General features: G+C 45.9%; 1 protein-coding gene across 2 annotated transcripts in view; it reads left to right on the forward strand.

The window, feature by feature from the left end:
- Window positions 1-20,925, forward strand: part of LOC119969329 (complement C4-B-like) — a 132,236-nt gene that overhangs the window by 60,111 nt on the left and 51,200 nt on the right. For both annotated transcript variants that reach the window (XM_038802826.1, XM_038802827.1), the window contains exons 6-8: window positions 1,492-1,574; window positions 10,042-10,142; window positions 17,971-18,144. In XM_038802826.1, coding sequence (XP_038658754.1) covers window positions 1,492-1,574; window positions 10,042-10,142; window positions 17,971-18,144 — 358 coding nt within the window. The remainder of the gene's footprint in view (window positions 1-1,491; window positions 1,575-10,041; window positions 10,143-17,970; window positions 18,145-20,925) is intronic.

Below are 20,925 nucleotides of genomic sequence, written 5' to 3' on the forward strand. Positions count from 1 at the left end.
GGCTTTTAAAGCAGACCAAGCAGGCCAGCAGCACGGTTCCTGTATCAGCCTCCCTGGACAGGCGCCGGAATGTGGCGACTAGGGGCTTTTCACAGTAACTTCATTGAAGCCTACTCGTGACAATAAGCGATTTTCATTTTTCATCCTTCCTAATGAGTAGTGACCAGAACTGGAAATCGTACCCGAGTTGAGACCTAACCAGAGCTTTATACAACATATCTTCCTGCCTTTGTGCTCAATACCTTTATTTAAGAAGTCAAAGCTCTCATGTGCTAACCACTCTCTCTATATGTTCTGTCACCTTAACATGAATCCCTAGTTCTTATGTTCCTGTACACTCTTTAAAACGGATCCAGTAAAGTCTACATTGCTTCCCCCTGTCCCTTCTGCCAGAATGCATCACCTCACACTTCTCTATTAAATTCAATTTACTGCATGTCAGCCCATTCCGCTCACCTATCTATGTTCCACTCCAGTTAATTGGCATCATCCTTGCCATCTGCCACAGCTGCAAATTCGGTACGTTTGGTAAATTTAGAAATTTTATTCCGTATTCCAGTACTGACAAGCGATGGTTCCAGCACTGGCCCTTGGGGGGCGCCACTGCCTACCATCCTCCTATCTGAAAAATAACCATTTATTGCGACTTGCTGTTTTCTGTCCTTAAGCCAACCATTTATCCAAGCTGACAATGACATCTATTCCACGGGCCTCAGTTATTTTAACCAGCTTTTTACGTGGTACTTTGTCAAACACTTCCTTAAAATCCATGCAGATGCGTCTGATCATTTATCCGGAACCAACAAAGTGTGAGACCCCACTGGGTGACCTGATATTGAAGCAGAAACAAAAAAGGAGTTTACTTGTGGGTAAACCAGAGTAGGTGAGGTAGGATTTGATTGCTTGGAACTTAGGTTTATTATATATATAAAAACCTGTTCACAGTGCCTACTCTTTGGAAATCATTACGCAAACAACCCATCCAAGTGTTACAGGAAAGATCTGAGACTGGAACCATCATTTCCTCCTTGGTTGAAGGATCACAAATTTATAATTTGGGGCAGCAGGGTAGCATGGTGGTTAGCATAAATGCTTCACAGCTCCAGGGTCCCAGGTTCGATTCCCGGCTGGGTCACTGTCTGTGCGGAGTCTGCACGTCCTCCCCGTGTGTGCGTGGGTTTCCTCCGGGTGCTCCGGTTTCCTCCCACAGTCCAAAGATGTGCGGGTTAGGTGGATTGGCCATGCTAAATTGCCCGTAGTGTCCTAATAAAAAAGTAAGGTTAAAGGGGGGGTTGTTGGGTTACGGGTATAGGGTGGATATGTGGGTTTGAGTAGGGTGATCATGGCTCGGCACAACATTGAGGGCCGAAGGGCCTGTTCTGTGCTGTACTGTTCTATGTTCTATGTTCTATAAGTAGGCATATTATGTTGTGAAAAATATTTGAAATTATTTTTCGTATTTACTAACAGATCGCATCTGTTTAATTCAAGGGTTGGAGACTTTGAGATACGGGGAGCCTCGACATCATATTCCATATACCAGGGCTACAGAAAGTTTCAGATAAAAGAGCATGGTAAATGTTAATTTAATTCTTCCATAATTCCTAACCAGGATCAGGTACACTGAGATAGAAAAGACATTTTCCTGGAAGCTTCATGGGTGAATTTTACATTTTTTGTTGAGCTCCTGCTGGCCAATCCGGTTGGCCCTTGTTAATGAGTCCCACAGTGCTTTATTGCTGCGGGCGGGACGGTATGGAGTATGTCACCTCTGTGTCGATGTGGTTTCTGGTGTGGGGTGCCATCTCCAACTCCACCCCTCCCCGCCTCCCCCTGTATTATTATGCCCATAATTTGAGGATGTCTGCAAATGGTATCTGATCTATCCCTTTTCCAATTTAGAAATGATTTCATTAGTAGTACTTAGAAAAACGTAAACTTAATTCTATTGAAGGGTCATTGACATGAAATGTTAAATCCGTTCCTCTCCACAGGTGCTGCCTGATCTGCTGAGTATTGCCAGCACTTTTGCCTTTATTTCAGATTTCCGCCATCTGTGGTATTTTGCTTTTGAGCAAACTTGTTTATTCCCAATTATATTGATTAGTGAGCATTTCTACTGAGCAGGAGGGAGTCAGAACAAACTCAAACCCTCCGGAACTTGTTTGGAAGTAAAAATGGTCAGGCTGGGATCTCAGAGAGGTGACTGTGCTAGCCGGCAGAGATTGGCCCTCAGGTTGGGCAGGTGTGGCTTTTCCCCACCAAGGAAAAGAGTAGGAATGTGAAAAGACTGACGTGAGGAGATCCAATTGAAAAACCTACTTGTGTGGTTTTGTGGTGGCCGAAAAAGTTTCATGACTGACTTTCATTCACAAATAGTTAGCCAGCTATGTTGAATGGATCTCAGGACAGATGATGAAGTGTGAAAGGGCGGTACGGTAGCACAATGGTTAGCACAGTTGCTTCACAGCTGCAGTGTCCCAGGTTCAATTCCCGGCTTGGGTCTCTGTCTGTGTGGCGTCTGCACGTTTTCCCCGTGTCTGCGTGGGTTTCCTCGGGGTGCTCTGGTTTCCTCCCACAGTCCAAAGATGTGCAGTTTAGGTGGATTGGCCATGACAAATGCCCTTAGTGTCCAAAAAAAGGTTAGATGGAGTTACTGGGTTACGGGGATAGGGTAGAGATGTGGGTTTAGGTAGGGTGATCATTCCATGGGCTGGTGCAGACTCGATGGGCCAAATGGCATCCTTCTGCACTGTAAATTCTAAGAAACAAGACACAAATCTTTTTCTTGAAAGTAAGCTTATTTATAGAGTGCAGCATTATATATCTCTGCTTCCAACCTACCATTACCCAGTGTCCTGCTAGTCTTTATGTGTGCTTGATACTAACCTTACTACTTAATCAATCCATGTGTTTTCTTTAGTGTATACCCACCATAGTAATACATTTTATTTTTTTTTAAATAAATTAAGCGTATCCAATTATTTTTTTCCAATTAAGGGGAAATTTAGCATGGTCAATCCATCTAACCTGCACATTTTTGGGTTGTGGGGGTGAAACCCACGCAGGCACGGGGAGAACGTGCAAACTCCACATGGATAGTGACCCAGGGCCGGGATTCAAACCTGGGTCCTCAGCGCCGTAGGCAGCAATGCTACCCACTGTGCCACCGTGCTGCCCACCTTAGTAATACATTTAATATTCCATTTACAGTCAAACATTTCATACAATCTAGAAAATCACATGAGATTGAGGGTATTGGGTCACTATCCACTCTACACAGCAATAGATATTTGGATCCACTGATGCAATGAATGTCAGACAAAGGGTTGAATGGACTGATCTGATGCTACCCATTTATTGGCTTTGCCCGTAGACTCTCACAGTGCAGAAGACCATTCAGCCCATCGTGCGCGTTCAAGTTCTTCAAAAGAGTTATTTGATTAGACTCACCCGCTCTGTTTTTCCAATAGCCGTGCAAACCTTTCCCTTTTCAAGCCTTTATTCAATTCCCTTCTGAAAGTTATTATTGAATCTGCTTCCAGCATCATCTCAAGTGGGCCATCCCAGATCATAGCATCTTGCATTTCTTCTCATCTCCACTCAGATTGGTTTTCCCAATTAAATTGAATCTGTGTTCTTTGCTTCCTCCTGCTAATCGAAACAGCACCTTCCTCTCTACTTTATTATTAGCTCTCAGACAATGACCAACAACATTTCTGTCAATTGTCAAATTTTAGAGTTATGTCTTTGACTAAGAAATCCAGAAATGAGAACTGCAGACATTGCAGTAACATTGACTTAAAAGATTTTGCACATCCATAGACGCATGAGGTAAACGGAGCACAACCTACATCTTCCAGAGCTTCTTTCTCCTGGAACATGTGCTAGCCTGGAGTTAAAGAGTCTACAGATTGGGCAGTGCCAGTCTGCATCAAGCATGGCTCACCCAGGAGTCTCTCCCACTCTTACTGCCTGCTATAGGAATGTTAGAAGGATTTATAGGCTGATAATCAACCTGTTTGGCCGCGAACGCACCTTCAGTCACCATCAAGTCCTGGAGTGGGGCTCAATCCTGGAGCTTCTGGCTCAGAGCCAGGGACATTACCCACTGCACCACAAAGCTTCTCTGAGGGGTATAAGAACAGAAATAGATAGAGAAATACTGCACAGAACAGGCCCTTCGGCCCACGATGTTGCGCCGAACTTTTGTCCTAGGTTAATCATAGAATTTTGGACAATTTGTCATGGCCAATCCACCCAACCTGCACATCTTTGGACTGTGGGAGGAAACCGGAGCACCCGGAGGAAACCCACGCAGTCACGGGGAGGATGTGCAGACTCCACACAGACAGTGACCCAAGCCGGAATCGAACTTGGGACCCTGGAGCTGTGAAGCAATTGTGCTATCCACAATGCTACCGTGCTGCCCTTAAGAAGTTAACCTACACCCCATTATTCTACCCTAATCCAAGTACCTATCCAATAGCCGTTTGAAGGTCCATAAATTTTCCGACTCAACTACTACCACAGGCAGTGCATTCCATCCCCCACTACTCTCTGGGTAAAGAACCTACCTCTGACATCCCCTCTATATCTTCCACCATTTATCTTAAATTTATGTCCCCTTGTAATGGTGTGTTCCACCCGGGGAAAAAGTCTCTGACTATCTACTCTATCTATTCCCCTGATCATCTTATAAACCTCTATCAAGTCGCCCCTCATCCTTCTCCGTTCCAATGAGAAAAGGCCCAGCACCCTCAATCTTTCCTCGTATGACCTACTCTCCATTCCAGGCAACATCCTGGTAAATCTCCTCTGCACCTTTTCCAAAGCTTCCACATCCTTCCTAAAATGAGGTGACCAGAACTGCACACAGTACTCCAAATGTGGCCTGACCAAGGTTTTGTACAGCTGCATCATCACCTCACGGCTCTTAAATTCAATCCCTCTGCTAATGAACGGTAGCACACCATAGGCCTTCTTCACAGCTCTATCCACTTGAGTGGCAACTTTCAAAGAACAATGAACATAGACCCCAAGATCTCTCTGCTCCTCCACATTGCCAAGAACCCTACCATTAACCCTGTATTCCGCATTCAGATTTGTCCTTCCAAAATGGACAACCTCACACTTGTCAGGGTTAAACTCCATCTGCCACTTCTCAGCCCAGCTCTGCATTCTATCTATGTCTCTTTGAAGCCGACAACAGCCCTCCTCACTATCCACAACTCCACCAATCTTTGTATCATCTGCAAATTTACTGACCCACCCTTCAACTCCCTCATCCAAGTCGTTAATGAAAATCACAAATAGCAGAGGACCCAGAACTGATCCCTGTGGTACGCCACTGATAACTGGGCTCCAGGCTGAATATTTGCCATCCACCACAACTCTCTGTCTTCTATCGGTTAGCCAGTTTGTTATCCAACTGGCCAAATTTCCCACTATCCCATGCCTCCTTACTTTCTGCATAAGCCTACCATGGGGAACCTTATCAAATGCCTTACTAAAATCCATGTACACTACATCCACTGCTTTACCTTCATCCACATGCTTGGTCACCTCCTCAAAGAATTCAATAAGACTTGTAAGGCAAGACCTACCCCTCACAAATCCGTGCTGACTATCCCTAATCAAGCAATGCCTTTCCAGATGCTCAGAAATCCTATCCCTCAGTACCCTTTCCATTACTTTGCCTACCACCGAAGTAAGACTAACTGGCCTGTAATTCCCAGGGTTATCCCTATTCCCTTTTTTGAACAGGGGCACGACATTCGCCACTCTCCAATCCTCTGGTACCACCCCTGTTGACAGCGAGGACGAAAAGATCATTGCCAACGGCTCTGCAATTTCATTTCTTGCTTCCCATAGAATCCTTGGATATATCCCGTCAGGCCCGGGGGACTTGTCTATCCTCAAGTTTTTCAAAACGCGCAACACATCTTCCTTCCTGACAAGTATCTCCTCAAGCTTATCAGTCTGCTTCACGCTGTCCTCTCCAACAATATGGCCCCTCTCATTTGTAAATACTGAAGAAAAATACTTGTTCAAGACCTCTCCTATCTCTTCAGACTCAATACACAATCTCCCGCTACTGTCCTTAATCGGACCTACTCTCACTCTAGTCATTCTCATATTTCTCACGTATGTGTAAAAGGCCTTGGGGTTTTCCCTGATCCTACCCGCCAAAGATTTTTCATGCCCTCTCTTAGCTCTCCTAATCCCTTTCTTCAGTTCCCTCCTGGCTATCTTGTATCCCTCCAGCGCCCTGTCTGAACCTTGTTTCTTCAGCCTTACATAAGTCTCCTTCTTCCTCTTAACAAGACATTCAACCTCTCTTGTCAACCATGGTTCCCTCACTCGACCATCTCTTCCCTGCCTGACAGGGACATACATATCAAAGACACGCAGTACCTGATCCTTGAACAAGTTCCACATTTCACTTGTGTCCTTCCCTGACAGCCTATGTTCCCAACTTCTGCACTTCAATTCTTGTCTGACAGCATTGTATTTACCCTTCCCCCAATTATAAACCTTGCCCTGTTGCTCGCACCTATCCCTCTCCATTACTAAAGTGAAAGTCACAGAATTGTGGTCACTACCTCCAAAATGCTCCCCCACTAACAAATCTATCACCTGCCCTGGTTCATTACCAAGTACTAAATCCAATATGGCCTCCCCTCTGGTCGGACAATCTACATACTGTGTTAGAAAAGCTTCCTGGACACACTGCACAAACACTACCCCATCCAAACTATTTGATCTAAAGAGTTTCCACTCAATGTTTGGGAAGTTGAAGTCGCCCATGACTACTACCCTGTGACTTCTGCACCTTTCCAGAATCTGTTTCCCAATCTGTTCCTCCACATCTCTGCTGCTATTGGGGGGCCTATAGAACACTCCCAACAAGGTGACTGCTCCTTTCCTATTTCTAACTTCAACCCATATTACCTCAGTAGGCAGATCCCCCTCGAACTGCCTTTCTGCAGCTGTTATACTATCTCTAATTAACAATGCCACCCCCCCCCACCTCTTTTACCATCCTCCCTAATCTTGTTGAAACATCTATAACCAGGGACCTCCAACAACCATTTCTGCCCCTCTTCTATCCAAGTTTCCGTGATGGCCACCACATCGTAGTCCCAAGTACCGATCCATGCATTAAGTTCACCCACCTTATTCCTGATGCTTCTTGCATTAAAGTATACACACTTCAACCCATCTCCTTGCCTGCAAGTACTCTCCTTTGTCATTGTTACCTTCCCCACTGCATCACTACGTGCTTTGGCGTCCTGACTATCGTCTACCTTAGTTGCTGGACTACAGATCCGGTTCCCATTCCCCTGCCAAATTAGTTTAAACCCTCCCGAAGAGTACTAGAAAACCTCCCCCCCAGGATATTGGTGCCCCTCTGGTTCAGATGCAACCCGTCCTGCTTGTACAGGTCCCACCTTCCCCAGAATGCGCTCCAATTATCCAAATACCTGAAGCCCTCCCTCCTACACCATTCCTGCAGCCACGTGTTCAACTGCACTCTCTCCCTATTCCTAGCCTCGCTATCACGTGGCACCGGCAACAAACCAGAGATGACAACTCTGTCTGTCCTGGCCCTTAACTTCCAGCCTAACTCCCTAAACTTGTTTATTACCTCCACACCCTTTTTCCTACCTACATCGTTGGTACCAATGTGCACCACGACTTCTGGCTGCTCACCCTCCCCCTTCAAGATCCTGAAGACACGATCAGAGACATCCCTGGCCCTGGCACCCGGGAGGCAACATACCTTTCGGGAGTCTCGCTCGCGACCACAGAATCTCCTATCTATTCCCCTAACCATTGAATCTCCTATTACTATTGCTTTTCTATGCTCCCCCCTTCCCTTCTGAGCCCCAGAGCCAGACTCAGTGCCAGAGACCTGGCCGCTGGGGCCTTCCCCCGGTAGGTCATCCCCCCCAACAGCATCCAAAACGGTATACTTGTTTGAAGGGGAATGGCCACGAGGGATCCCTGCACTGTCTGCCTGTTAGTTTTCTTTCCCCTGACTGTAACCCAGCTACTCTTGTCCAGTACCTTTGGTGTGGCTACCTCCCTGTAACTCTTCTCTATGACCCCCTCTGCCTCCCGGATGATCCGAAGTTCATCCAGCTCCAGCTCCAGTACCTTAACACGGTCCTCTGAGGAGCTGGAGTTGGGTGCACTTCCCGCAGGTATAGTCAGCGGGGACACCAGTGGTATCCCTCACCACCCACATCCTACAGGAGGAGCATGCAACTGCCCTAGCCTCCATCCCCTCTTACTTTACAGAATTAGCTGCCCTGTGGACCAACTGGACCTCCGCCCTCCGACTCTGCTCCCAGTCAGCTGTACTCTAAACTCCTGGTTCCCTTCACGCTCTTTGATAAATATAGGAAATGAAATGTAAGGAGCACCTTACTCCCTCCTCACCTAACTCCCTCAGTCACCAAACTCTCACTGTAGCACTCAAATGCCACAAGCTCAGCACTCCCTCAGTCACCAAACTCTCACTGTAGCACTCAAATGCCACAAGCTCAGCACTCCCTCAGTCACCAAAACTCTCACTGTAGCACTCAAATGCCACAAGCTCAGCACTCAGTGCAAACAAAGTCTGCACTGTATCTAGCCCCTATTTATACTGTGACTCTAGCTTCTAAAAACTGGCCTAATGCAATTAACTAATTAACAAGCTCCAGCTGCAAGTAAGTCCAAGTAGAACCTTGTTTAAAGCTGATTCAAAATTCACCTTCTTATAGACCAAACAGCAACTTTTAAGTTAATTAACTAAATAAAAGAAATACTAGACTTTAAATAACCCTTATACTCCCTCAGTCACCAAACTCTCACTGTAGCACTCAAATGCCACAAGCTCAGCACTCAGTGCAAACTAGGAGAAGGAGTAGGCCCTCTGGTCTGTCAATCCTGCATTGCCATTCAATCTGATCTGATTATGGCCTCAACTCCACTTCCCTGCCTGTCCCTCCTGTTCATTCCAGTCTACTGCCCTCATGGTTATAGGTTCCATGGAATCTCCCAAGTCTGAAACGTATATGAACAAGACCCTTACTTGTTACTTGTTACACCTGAAATTCAACTCAGCACTGTACTGGCTACGCTTTCAACTGACTTTCAAACTTTACAGGATTTTGATCCATGAAGGTGTTTGATTGATTGATAGATTGATATTTATTTTCACATGTACCAAGAACAGCAAAAAGTATTTTCCTGCGGCCAAGGGAACGTACACAGTACATACATAGTAGACAAAAGAATAATTGACACAGTACATTGACAGTGGTACATCATCAAATAGTGATTGGTCACAGTGTGGAACCAGGGCCAAGCAAGCAATACATGAGCAAGAGCAGCAGAGGGCATTGTGAATAGTGTTCTTACAGGGAACACATCAGTCCAAGGGAGAGTCGTTGAGGAGTCTTGTAGCTGTGGGGAAGAAGCTGTTCCTAAGTCTGAATGTGCAGGTGTTCAGAGTTTTGTACCTTCTGCCTGACGGAAGGGTCTGGAAGAGGGCAAAGCCTGGTGTGAGGGGTCTCTGACAATGCTGTCTGCCTTCCTGAGGCAGCAGGAGGTGTAGACAGAATGAATCTGGGTTTTTAAATGAAATCAAATTATGGTTACTTGTCTTTTGGGTTTTGACTTTGTTGTTATTTACAAAGAATTACTAAAGTAGTGCTGTGACACAGAATCTGCCCATTTGGCCAACCCAGTCCATGGTAATGTTTCAGCCCCTCCCGAATCTCCCTTCTTCATTTAACCCCATCAACATATCTTTCTATTCTTTTCTCCCTCATGGGTTTCCCCTTAAATGCATCAATATCTTTCACCTTATATAGGGTTACATATTCCACTTTTAAGCTAGTTTTGTCTTGCTGAGGCAGATGGCATAGGCCCAAATATTGGTGCCCACAGACCGTGCCATGCATACTTAAAGGAGATCTTGAGAAAAGTATGCAGTATGTTATAATTAATCAAAAAATGAAAACTGTTTTGTGTCCTGTTATGCAGCTTCCAAAGAAGAAAAGCAAAGGAATGGGAATTTGAGTTATACCATTAACCTAACAAAGACAAAACGCTTCTTTATACCTGGAGCCCCTTTTCAGATTCTGGTATGTATGAATTCACAAGGAAATTGTCGGGGGGGAGGCGGGGAAACTAAATATCAGATTAGACACACACCCCAGTGCCTGGTGACTTCCACACCCTTTATGTTTGTGCCAATGTGTTTGTGTTTCTGTGCATGAAAGACAGATAGATAGTGTTATTTTTAATCATAGAATTTTCAGTGCAGAAGGAGGCCATTCGGCCCATCGAGTCTGCACCGGCTCTTGGAAAGAGCATCCTACCCGAGGTCAACACCTCCACCCTATCCCCATAACCCAGTAACCCCACCCAACACTAAGGGCAATTTTGGACACGAAGGGCAATTTATCATGGCCATTCCACCTAACCTGCACATCTTTGGACTGTGGGAGGAAACCGGAGGACCCGGAGGAAACCCACGCACACACAGGGAGGATGTGCAGACTCCGCACAGACAGTGACCCAAGCCGGAATCGATCCTGGGACCCTGGAGCTGTGAAGCAATTGTGCTATCCACAATGCTACCGTGCTGCCCTTAATGGGCCAGGGGTTTAAAAACGCCAAAGTATATTACGAAGTCCACCTGACCTACAACCTTTATGTTGAATTTGGCCAGAATGAGCACAAGAGCCTTCCCTTCAGGTGTGATTCAACAGACTTCTTAGGCACTTTTAATCAAAAAACAAGCTTTATTCTAAGAATTTAGTTAACATTTGTATAAACACACACAGCAAGAATCATTATCAATTACAAACATAAAGACCCCACACAGCTACAGTAATCTATTATTATTATATTTGGATTGTCACAAGTACACTTACATTAACACTGCAATGAAGTTACTGTGAAAAGCCCATAGTTGCCACATTCCGGCGCCTGTTCGGGTACAAAGAGGGAGAATTCAGAATCCTCAGCCGGTACGGAAATTGAACCCACGCTGCTGGCCATGTTCTGCATTATAAACCAGCTGTCTAGCCCACCGAGCTAAACCAGCCCTCTATGTATAACCCGTAATGAATTCTCCCTTCACTGTTCCAATTCAATAATAAAATGCAATTAAAACTAGAAACCCCTTTTCAAAGATGTGGCCCAGAACACTGTATTCTCACTTGACTAATACTGTTGTTACTGAAACTGTTCCACTTTTCAACTAGCAGATTTGAATTCCTTCCAGAAAGCAACTACATCTCAAAGGGCATCACCAAGGTGATTTTTTACTGGACCAGTTTTTAAAAATAACAACAGAGAAAGGCAGAGAAAATACTTCTTTTCTCTTTAAGTCCAGGCAGTCAAAAACAAAAGTAAAACTCCCAGCCACAGCTCAGCTCCACCCACATAATGACATCACTGAAGCTATGTGATAAGACAAAAACCTTTCTTAAATAGACACTCACGTGACACTGGAGAGAGGTAGAAAGAGATAGAGATGCATTGGTTATTGTTGTTATTGGTTGGACTGTCTAGAGAATGATTGCCGAAACATTGGTATGTCTAAACAATAACTGGTTTATCTGATGTAACTGAATGATATACACATACATGACTAGATTTTACTCTGCTGAATCTAGGAACATTCTCAGTCTCGACTCTAGGTCATGTGCCTCTTACGTCACATTATTTACACATTCCTGCACATTAATCCAATACTACATTTCCCCCAAGTCTTTGTCCATATATTTTCTTAAAATTGGATTTACAGACCACCCATCTCCCCTCAAGTCTCTGACTTCAAGGGCATGATTTAATGGTCGCGTTGTGCTTAAGCAAGAGAGCGGTGAGGTTGTTAGGTCGCGAGAGAGGCTAAAACTGAGAACCACGCCGGGTGGCAAGCGGTTTGCGATCTAACCAGCCCACTCCCATTGGCGAAATGAGGATCCTATCATAGCAAGAAACCAACAATCACAACTTAAGACCAATCTCCATATAATTAATAGGAGCGGCCCTTATCTAGTGGCCTCCTGTGATCTAACCAACTGCCCAGCAAGTGGCCACGCAGGTGGCAATTGGGACACTATTTTAAAAACATGGGGGTGGGATTCTCCATCGGCTGATGCTAGAATCGGGAAACGTTCTTTGGGCGGAGAATCAGTTCTGTTGCCGAAATTGCTGTGGCCGCCGGTTTCACGCCAAATCACAATTCTCCGGTGCCTCGACAGCGGCGTCAAAATGTTCAACTCCACACACACAGTAAAAGCCGTTGGCATGTAATTAATAGGGCTGACCCGGTATTCTCTGGGGCTCCGGCGATTCTCAGCCTCCACTGGAGCGAATTCCCAACGGCGAGGTTCACTTCTTCTTTTAAAAATCTTGAAACAGGCGCCGTGGCTGCTGAGGGAGAGAGAGGGGGGTGCGGAAAGTGTCCAACATCGTCATAGTTTGCTGACAGTCGGGCCGCCGGCCAGGGGGCTTCTGCCAGCACCGGGGGAAGGGGCAGGTGGGCTGCGGGATGGATGGCCACGGAGCACCATTTCCACAGCCTGGAAGGTCGTATGGGCGTCCTTCCACGGCACCCCCATAAGTGCCCTTGGGCCCCAGCCGACCCATCAGCGGGATGGATGGTCTCCAGCGCAACCAGTGCCATCTTGCTGGCTGGGATGAATGCCTGTGGGGAGGGAGTGAAGTGTGTATGTACAAAGAACAAAGGAAAGTTCAGCACAGGAACAGGCCCTTCAGCCCTCCAAGCCTGTGCTGAACTTGCTGCCTCAATTAAAAAACCCTACCCTTCCGTGGACCATATCCCTCTATTCCCATCATATTCGTATTTGTCAAGATGCCCCTTAAATGTCACTATTGTCCCTGCTTCCACTACCTCCCCCGGCAGCGAGTTCCAGGCACCCACTACCCTCCATGTAAAAAACATACCTCGTACATCACACATCGCCGGAGGTTAGGTGGTCCCCCTCCAGTCTTCTCCCTCTCCCGGTGATTATGATTGGCTTTCTCCTGTCAGGAGTGGGGGCAATGGGGAGAACGGAAAATGGACAGTGTTAGATAGTCGTTCTCATGCAGCCCAGGTGGTGAATAGCTGGTGGTTTAGTGGCCAGGGAACCTGGCCAAGGCTGCAGTATGGGTGCCGGTATGTGGTGCAGGATGGGGGTTTGACCTTCCTCCCAGTGGGGGGAAGGTGTGGTTACGGCCACCCTGAAGAGTTTTTTTTCGGCACTGTTGGCTGGTCCTCGCGGTGTTGCCATGGTGCTCATGTCTTCTGCCACCTGCATCCAGGCACAGTGAATGGCAGCAGCTGCAGCCTCCTTCCCAACCTGGGGTACTTGGTCATCTGCCTTGTCTCCAAGGCGTCCAGCAGGATCTCGGGTTCAGCGTCCGTGAAACAGGGGGCCGCTCTACTCACTGCCATCTATTATGGGCCAGGCTTTAGAGAACGCCATAGTATATCATGGAGTTCACCTGACCTACAACTTTTAATAGATTTTGGTTATGGGGAGCATAAGGGCCCACTTTATAGGTGTGATGCAACAGAGAGCTAAAAGTATTTTTAAACGAACAATGTTTATTCCACGAAACAGTCAGAGTAGAAATTTAAGAAGAGTCAGAATGAATACGTGGCTTGAGAGATGGTGCAGGAGGGTGGGGTTCAGATGTTTGGGACATTGGAACCGGTTCTCGGGGCAGTGGGGCCATTACAAACCGGATGGTCTACACCTGGGCAGGACTGGAACCAATGTCCTAGGGGGTGCTTTTGCTAACACTTTTGGGGAGGTTTTAAACTAATGTGGCAGGGGGATGGGAACCAGATTAGGAAGTTAGAGGTCAGTAAAGAAGCAGCAACGAAAGCTAGCAAGGTACTGGATAATAAACTCAATTTGACTAAGGGGAAGAGTAGACAGGGAAGAGATGATGATCGCAAAGGGACAGGTGGTCTGAGGTGCAGTTGTTTTAATGCAAGAAGTGTAGCAGGTAAGGCAGATGAACTTAGGGCTTGGATTAGTACCTGGGAATATGATGTTATTGGATTACTGAGACTGAGGGATGGGCAAGACTGGCAACTAAATATCCCAGGGTATAGATGCTTCAGGAGGGATAGAGAGGGAGGTAGAAGGGGGGGAGGAGTTGCATTACTGGTCAGAGATGATATTACAGCTGTGATAAAGGAGGGCACGATTGAGGATTCGAGCACTGAGGCAATATGGATAGAGCTAAGAAATAGGAAGGGTGCAGTAACATTGTTGGGACTTTACGATAGACCGCCCAAAAGCGAGCGTGAAGTAGAGGTACAAGTATGTACACACATTATAGAACAATGTAGGAGCAATAGGGTGGTTGTGATGGGAGATTTTAACTTCCCCAACATTGAATGGGACTCGTGTGGTGTTGGAGGTGTAGATGGAGCAGAATTTGTAAGGAGCATCCAGGAGAGTTTTTTAGAGCAGTATGTAAATAGTCCAACTCAGGAAGGGGCCATACTGGACCTGGTATTGGGGAATGATCCCGACCAGGTGGTTGACATTTCAGTTGGCGGTTACTTTGGGAATAGCGATCACAATTCCATAAGTTTTAGAATATTCATGGACAAAGACGAGAGTGGTCCTAAAGCAAGAGTGCTAAATTGGGGAAAGGCCAACTATAACAAAATTCGGCAGGAGCTCGGGAATGTGGATTGGGAGCAGCTGTTTAAGGGTAAATCCACATTTGAAATGTGGGAGTCTTTTAAGGAAAGGTTGATTAGAGTGCAGGACAGACATGTTCCTGTAAAAATGAGAGATAGAAATGGCAAGATTAGGGAACCATGGATGACGGGTGGAATTGTGAGACTAGCTAAAATGAAAAAGGAAGCATACATAAGATCGAGGCAACTCAAAACTGATGAAGCTTTGGAGGAATATCGGGAAAGTAGGACAAATCTCAAACGCGCAATAAAGAGGGCTAAAAGGGGTCATGAAATATCTTTGGCTAACAGGGTTAAGGAAAATCCCAAAGCCTTTTATTCGTATATAAGGAGCAAGAGGATAACTAGAGAAAGGATTGGCCCACTCAAAGACAAAAGAGGGAATTTATGCGTGGAGTCAGAGGAAATGAGTGAGATTCTTAATGAGTACTTTGCATCGGTATTCACCAAGGAGAGGGACATGATGGATGTTGAGGCTAGGGATGGATGTTTAAATACTCTAGGTCATGTCGGCATAAGGAAGGGGGAGGTTTTTGGTATTCTAAAAGGCATTTGGAGCAGCAGGGTAGCATGGTGGTTAGCATAAATGCTTCACAGCTCCAGGGTCCCAGGTTCGATTCCCGGCTGGGTCACTGTCTGTGTGGAGTCTGCACGTCCTCCCCCTGTGTGCGTGGGTTTCCTCCGGGTGCTCCGGTTTCCTCCCACAGTCCAAAGATGTGCGGGTTAGGTGGATTGGCCATGCTAAATTGCCCGTAGTGTCCTAATAAAAGTAAGGTTAAGGGGGGGGGGGGGGGTTGTTGGTTTACGGGTATAGGGTTTACGGGTATAGGGTGGATACGTGGGTTTGAGTAGGGTGATCATGGCTCGGCACAACATTGAGGGCCGAAGGGCCTGTTCTGTGCTGTACTGTTCTATGTTCTATGTTAAGGTGGACAAGTCCCCAGGACCGGATGGGATCTATCCCAGGTAACTGAGGGAAGCGAGGGACGAAATAGCTGGGGCCTTAACAGATATCTTTGCAGCATCCTTGAGCACGGGTGAGGTCCCGGAGGACTGGAGAATTGCTAATGTTGTCTCTTTGTTTAAGAAGGGTAGGAGGGATAATCCTGGGAATTATGAGCTCGACGTCAGTGGTAGGCAAACTGTTGGAGAAGATACTGAGGGATAGGATCTATTCACATATGGAAGAAAATAGACTTATCAGTGATAGGCAGCATGGTTTTTTGCAGGGAAGGTCATGTCTTACAAACCTAATAGAATTCTTTGAGGAAGTGACAAAGTTAATTGATGAGGGAAGGGCTGTAGATGTCATATACATGGACTTCAGTAAAGCATTTGATAAAGTTTCCCATGGCAGGTTGATGGAAAAAGTGAAGTCGTATGGTGTTCAGGGTGTACTAGCTAGATGGATAAAGAACTGGCTGGGCAACAGGAGACAGAGAGTAGTAGTGGAAGTGAGTGTCTCAAAATGGAGAAAGGTGACTAGTGGTGTTCCACAGGGATCCGTGCTCGGACCACTGTTGTTTGTGATATACATAAATGATCTGGACAAAGGTATAAGTGGTCTGATGAGCAAGTTTGCAGATGATACTAAGATTGGTGGAGTTGCAGATAGCGAGGTGGACAGTCAGAGAATACCTCAAAATATAGATAGATTGGAGAGTTGGGCAGAGAAATGGCAGATGGAGTTCAATCCAGGCAAATGCGAGGTGATGCATTTTGGAAGATCTAACTCAAGAGCAGACTATATGGTCAATGGAAGAGTCCTGGGGAAGATTCATGTACAGAGAGATCTGGGAGTTCAGGTCCATTGTACCCTGAAGATGGCAACGCAGGTCGATAGAGTGGTCAAGAAGGCATACAGCATGCTTGCCTTCATCGGACGGGGTATTGAGTACAAGAGTCGGCAGGTCATGTTACAGTTGTATAGGACTTTGGTTAGGCCACATTTGGAATACTGCGTGCAGTTCTGGTCGCCACATTACCAGAAGGATGTGGATGCTTTAAAGAGGGTGCAGAGCAGGTTCACCAGGATGTTGCCTGGTATGGAGGGTGCTAGCTATAAAGAAAGGTTGAGTAGATTAGGATTGTTTTCATTGGAAAGATAGAGGTTGAGGAGAGACCTGATTGAGGTCTACAAAATTATGAGAGGTATGGGCAGGGTGGATAGCAACAAGCTTAAATGATAGCAGCATTTAAAATGCATCTGGACAGATATATGAATGGGTGGGGAACAGAGAGAAGTAGAGCTTGGAAAACAGGCAACAGGTTTAGATAAAGGATCTGGATCGGCGCAGGCTGGGAGGGCCGAAGGGCCTGTTCCTGTGCTGTAATTTTCTTTGTTCTTTGTTCTTTGTTCTTGTTCTATGAATCGAGTTAACATTTTATAAAGCCACAGTAAAAGTTTATCAACTACCAACACACGTAACTCCACAGATACAATACATTATAGATAACCCTTAATAACTTCCCAAACACCATGCATAAGTTAAACCCTTTTGAAATAAAGACAGCGGGTTTAAATTCTCTGCAGAAACAGGTATTACTGTGAAGTCATCAAGTGATTTGGAGACATTCTTTCGATTGCAGAGAGAGTGATCATATCTTCTTGCTGTGAATGTCGCTCTCCAACTCTGAAAACGAAACTAAACACACAGCAGCTGCCAGCTCAAAACAAAAGTAAAAGACAGAAAGAGAGCCCAGCTCCACACACATACACACACACACACACTGACATCACTGCAGCTATTTGATAAACACCCATTTCTTAAAGATATCAATTTCGCTCCCATGACACATCTTGCTGGCTGGGATGTGTGTGTATCGGGAGTGGAGGGCTAATATGCGGCTGCAGCTTGTCAGTCTCCTGAGTGTCAAACCCGAACCCAGCAAATCTGGCTATGTTTCTCGTTGGAATCAATCGTGCTCCACGTGGCGCTAGCCCATTATTGGCCATTGAATCGGTCCAGGTGCGGCGCTAGGTTTGCTGCCATGGAAGTGCACTAATCCTGCCCCAGCGTCAACACTGGCCCAATATCTCAAGTTTAATGCTACTAAAGAACAAAGATCAGAACAGGACAGGAACAGGCCCTTCGGCTCTCCAAGCCTGCACTGACCATCCCAGACTAATTATTACCCCATAAACCTGATTTCAATAGTGGGGGGAGAGTGCTTTATCACATTAATGGAGAAAGAAGCTAACTTGTCATTGTTATCACTCTGCTTTACAGGCATCAATAACCTATCCAGATGGTTCCCCTGTCTCTGAAGCACCCATCAAAATTGATATAATTATCTCAGAGCAAAAAAACATGCAGGCTACAAAAGACGAACTTACTGACAGGATTGGTGAACTGGGTCTCTCCTTCAATGTCCCTGAAAACGCAACGAGTTTATATATTAAAGTAAGAATATATTTTATTGTTCTCTGTGCTTACTGACCTACATTGGCCCCTGGTTAAGCAAGGTCCCTGCTAATGCTCGCATTCCAAGCATTGACAGGCATCTTTGAATTTGTCTATATATATGTTTCTGGAACCTACCTCTTCATTCACCTGAGGAAGGAGCAGTGCTCCGAAAGCTAGTGATTTGAAATAAACCTGTTGGACTTTAACCTGATGTTGTAAGACTTCTTACTGTGCTCACCCCAGTCCAACGCCGGCATCTCCACATCATAACATCCCTGTGAAATGCCTTGGGGCATTTTGTTATGTTATGGGTGCTATATAAATGCAAGCTGTTTATTCCCACAATTCGTCAATGTAAGATGATTCTGATGAGTTAAAGGACTTGAGTGCAATTGGGGTTGGGGTGCAGAGAACACAAAACAGACAAAATTGCTTTTGCAGCACACATGCTTTTTTCATATTAAAGTCCCACTCCAGGGCTTGAGCACAAGAAAACCAAGACTGCCACTCCACTGCAATACCAAGGGAGCGCTGCACTATTGGAGGTGCCTCCTTTCAGATACGATGCCAATCAAGGCACCACTTGCCTGTTCAGGTGGATGTGGATCCAATCAGGGATCATGCTAATTTGGATCTGGTAATAGAACATAGAACATAGAACAGTACAGCACAGAACAGGCCCTTCGGCCTTCAATGTTGTGCCGAGCCATGATCACCCTACTCAAACCCACGTATCCACCCTATACCTGTAACCCAACAACCCCCCCCTTAACCTTACTTTTATTAGGACACTATGGGCAATTTAGCATGGCCAATCCACCTAACCCGCACATCTTTGGACTGTGGGAGGAAACCGGAGCACCCGGAGGAAACCCACGCACACAGGGGGAGGACGTGCAGACTCCATACAGACAGTGACCCAGCCGGGAATCGAACCTGGGACCCTGGAGCTGTGAAGCATTTATGCTAACCACCATGCTACCGTGCTGCCCCAATGTGTAATGAGACACATTTAGTGAACAATTTCAAAGTAATAAAATCCCCGAGGAAACAGTGACCATAACTGTCTGAGAGTGAGAAACTTGGGTTAGAAACTACTGTGCTAAACTTAAATAAGGATAATTGCAAAGGAATGAGGGCAGAGTTGGCTGGAATGGACTGGGAAAGGAGTTCAGCAGAAAAGATAGTTGATCAGAATTGGCAGACATTTATTTTATTTTATTTTTTTATAAATTTAGATTACCCAATTATTTTTTCTATTAAGGGGCAATTTAGAGTGGCCAATTCACCTACTCTGCACATTTTTGGGTTGTGGGGGCGAAACCCACGCAGACAGGGGGAGAATGTGCAAACTCCACACGGACAGTGACCCAGAGCCGGGATCGAACCTGGGACCTCAGCACCGTGAGGCGGTTGTGCTAACCACTAGGCCACCGTGCTGCCCTGGCAGACATTTATGAAAATAGTTCATGACTCACAACTAAGATATATCCCAGTGAGGAAGAAGGATTTGAGGTAGGGAAAAAACCAACCATGGTAACCTAGGAAATTGAGGATAGTATTAAACTGGAAAAAAAAATCATATTATGTGGCAAAGAACAAAGAACAAAGAAAATTACAGCACAGGAACAGGCCCTTCAGCCCTCCCAGCCTGCACCGATCCAGATCCTTTATCAAAACCTGTCTCCTATTTTCCAAGGTCTACTTCCCTCTGTTCCTTGCCCGTTCATATATCTGTTTATATGCATCTTAAATGATGCTATCGTGCCCGCCTCTACCACCTCCGCTGGCAAAGCATTCCAGGCACCCACCACCCTCTGCGTAAAAAACTTTCCACGCACATTACCCTTAAACTTTCCCCCTCTCACCTTGAAATCGTGACCCCTTGTAATTGACACCCCCAATCTTGGAAAAAGCTTGTTGCTATCCACCCTGTCCATACCTCTCATAATTTTGGAGACCTCAATCAGGTCCCCACTCAACCTCCATCTTTCCAACGAAAACAATCCTAGTCTACTCAACCTTTCTTCATAGCTAGCACCCTCCATACCAGGCAACATCCTGGTGAACCTCCTCTGCACCCTCTCTAAAGCATCCACATCCTTCTGGTAATGTGGTGACCAGAACTGCACGCAGTATTCCAAATGTGGCCTAACCAAAGTCCTATACAACTGTAACATGACCTGCCGACTCTTGTACTCAATACCCCGTCCTATGAAGGCAAGCATGCTGTATGCCTTCTTGACCACTCTATCAACCTGCGTTGCCACCTTCAGGGTACAATGGACCTGAACTCCCAGATCTCTCTGCACATTAATTTTCCCCAAGACCCTTCCATTGACCAGATAGTCCGCTCTTGAATTAGATCTTCCAAAATGCATCACCTCGCATTTGCCTGGATTGAACTCCATCTGCCATTTCTCTGCCCAACTCTCCAATCTATCTATATTTTGCTGTATTCTCTGACTGTCCACCTCGCTATCTGCAACTCCACCAATCTTAGTATCATCTGCAAACTTGCTAATCAGACCACCTATACCTTCCTCCAGGTCATTTATGTAGATCACAAACAACAGTGGTCCGAGCACGGATCCCTGTGGAGCACCACTAGTCATCTTTCCCCATTTTGAGACACTCCCTTCCACCACTACTCTCTGTCTCCTGTTGCCCAGCCAGTTCTTTATCCATCTAGATAGTACACCCTGAACCCCATATGACTTCACTTTTTCCATCAACCTGCCATGGGAAACTTTATCAAACGCCTTACTAAAGTCCATG

The sequence above is a fragment of the Scyliorhinus canicula genome, chromosome 7 (assembly GCF_902713615.1).
Source record: "Scyliorhinus canicula chromosome 7, sScyCan1.1, whole genome shotgun sequence".
In the NCBI taxonomy this organism is placed as follows: domain Eukaryota; kingdom Metazoa; phylum Chordata; class Chondrichthyes; order Carcharhiniformes; family Scyliorhinidae; genus Scyliorhinus; species Scyliorhinus canicula.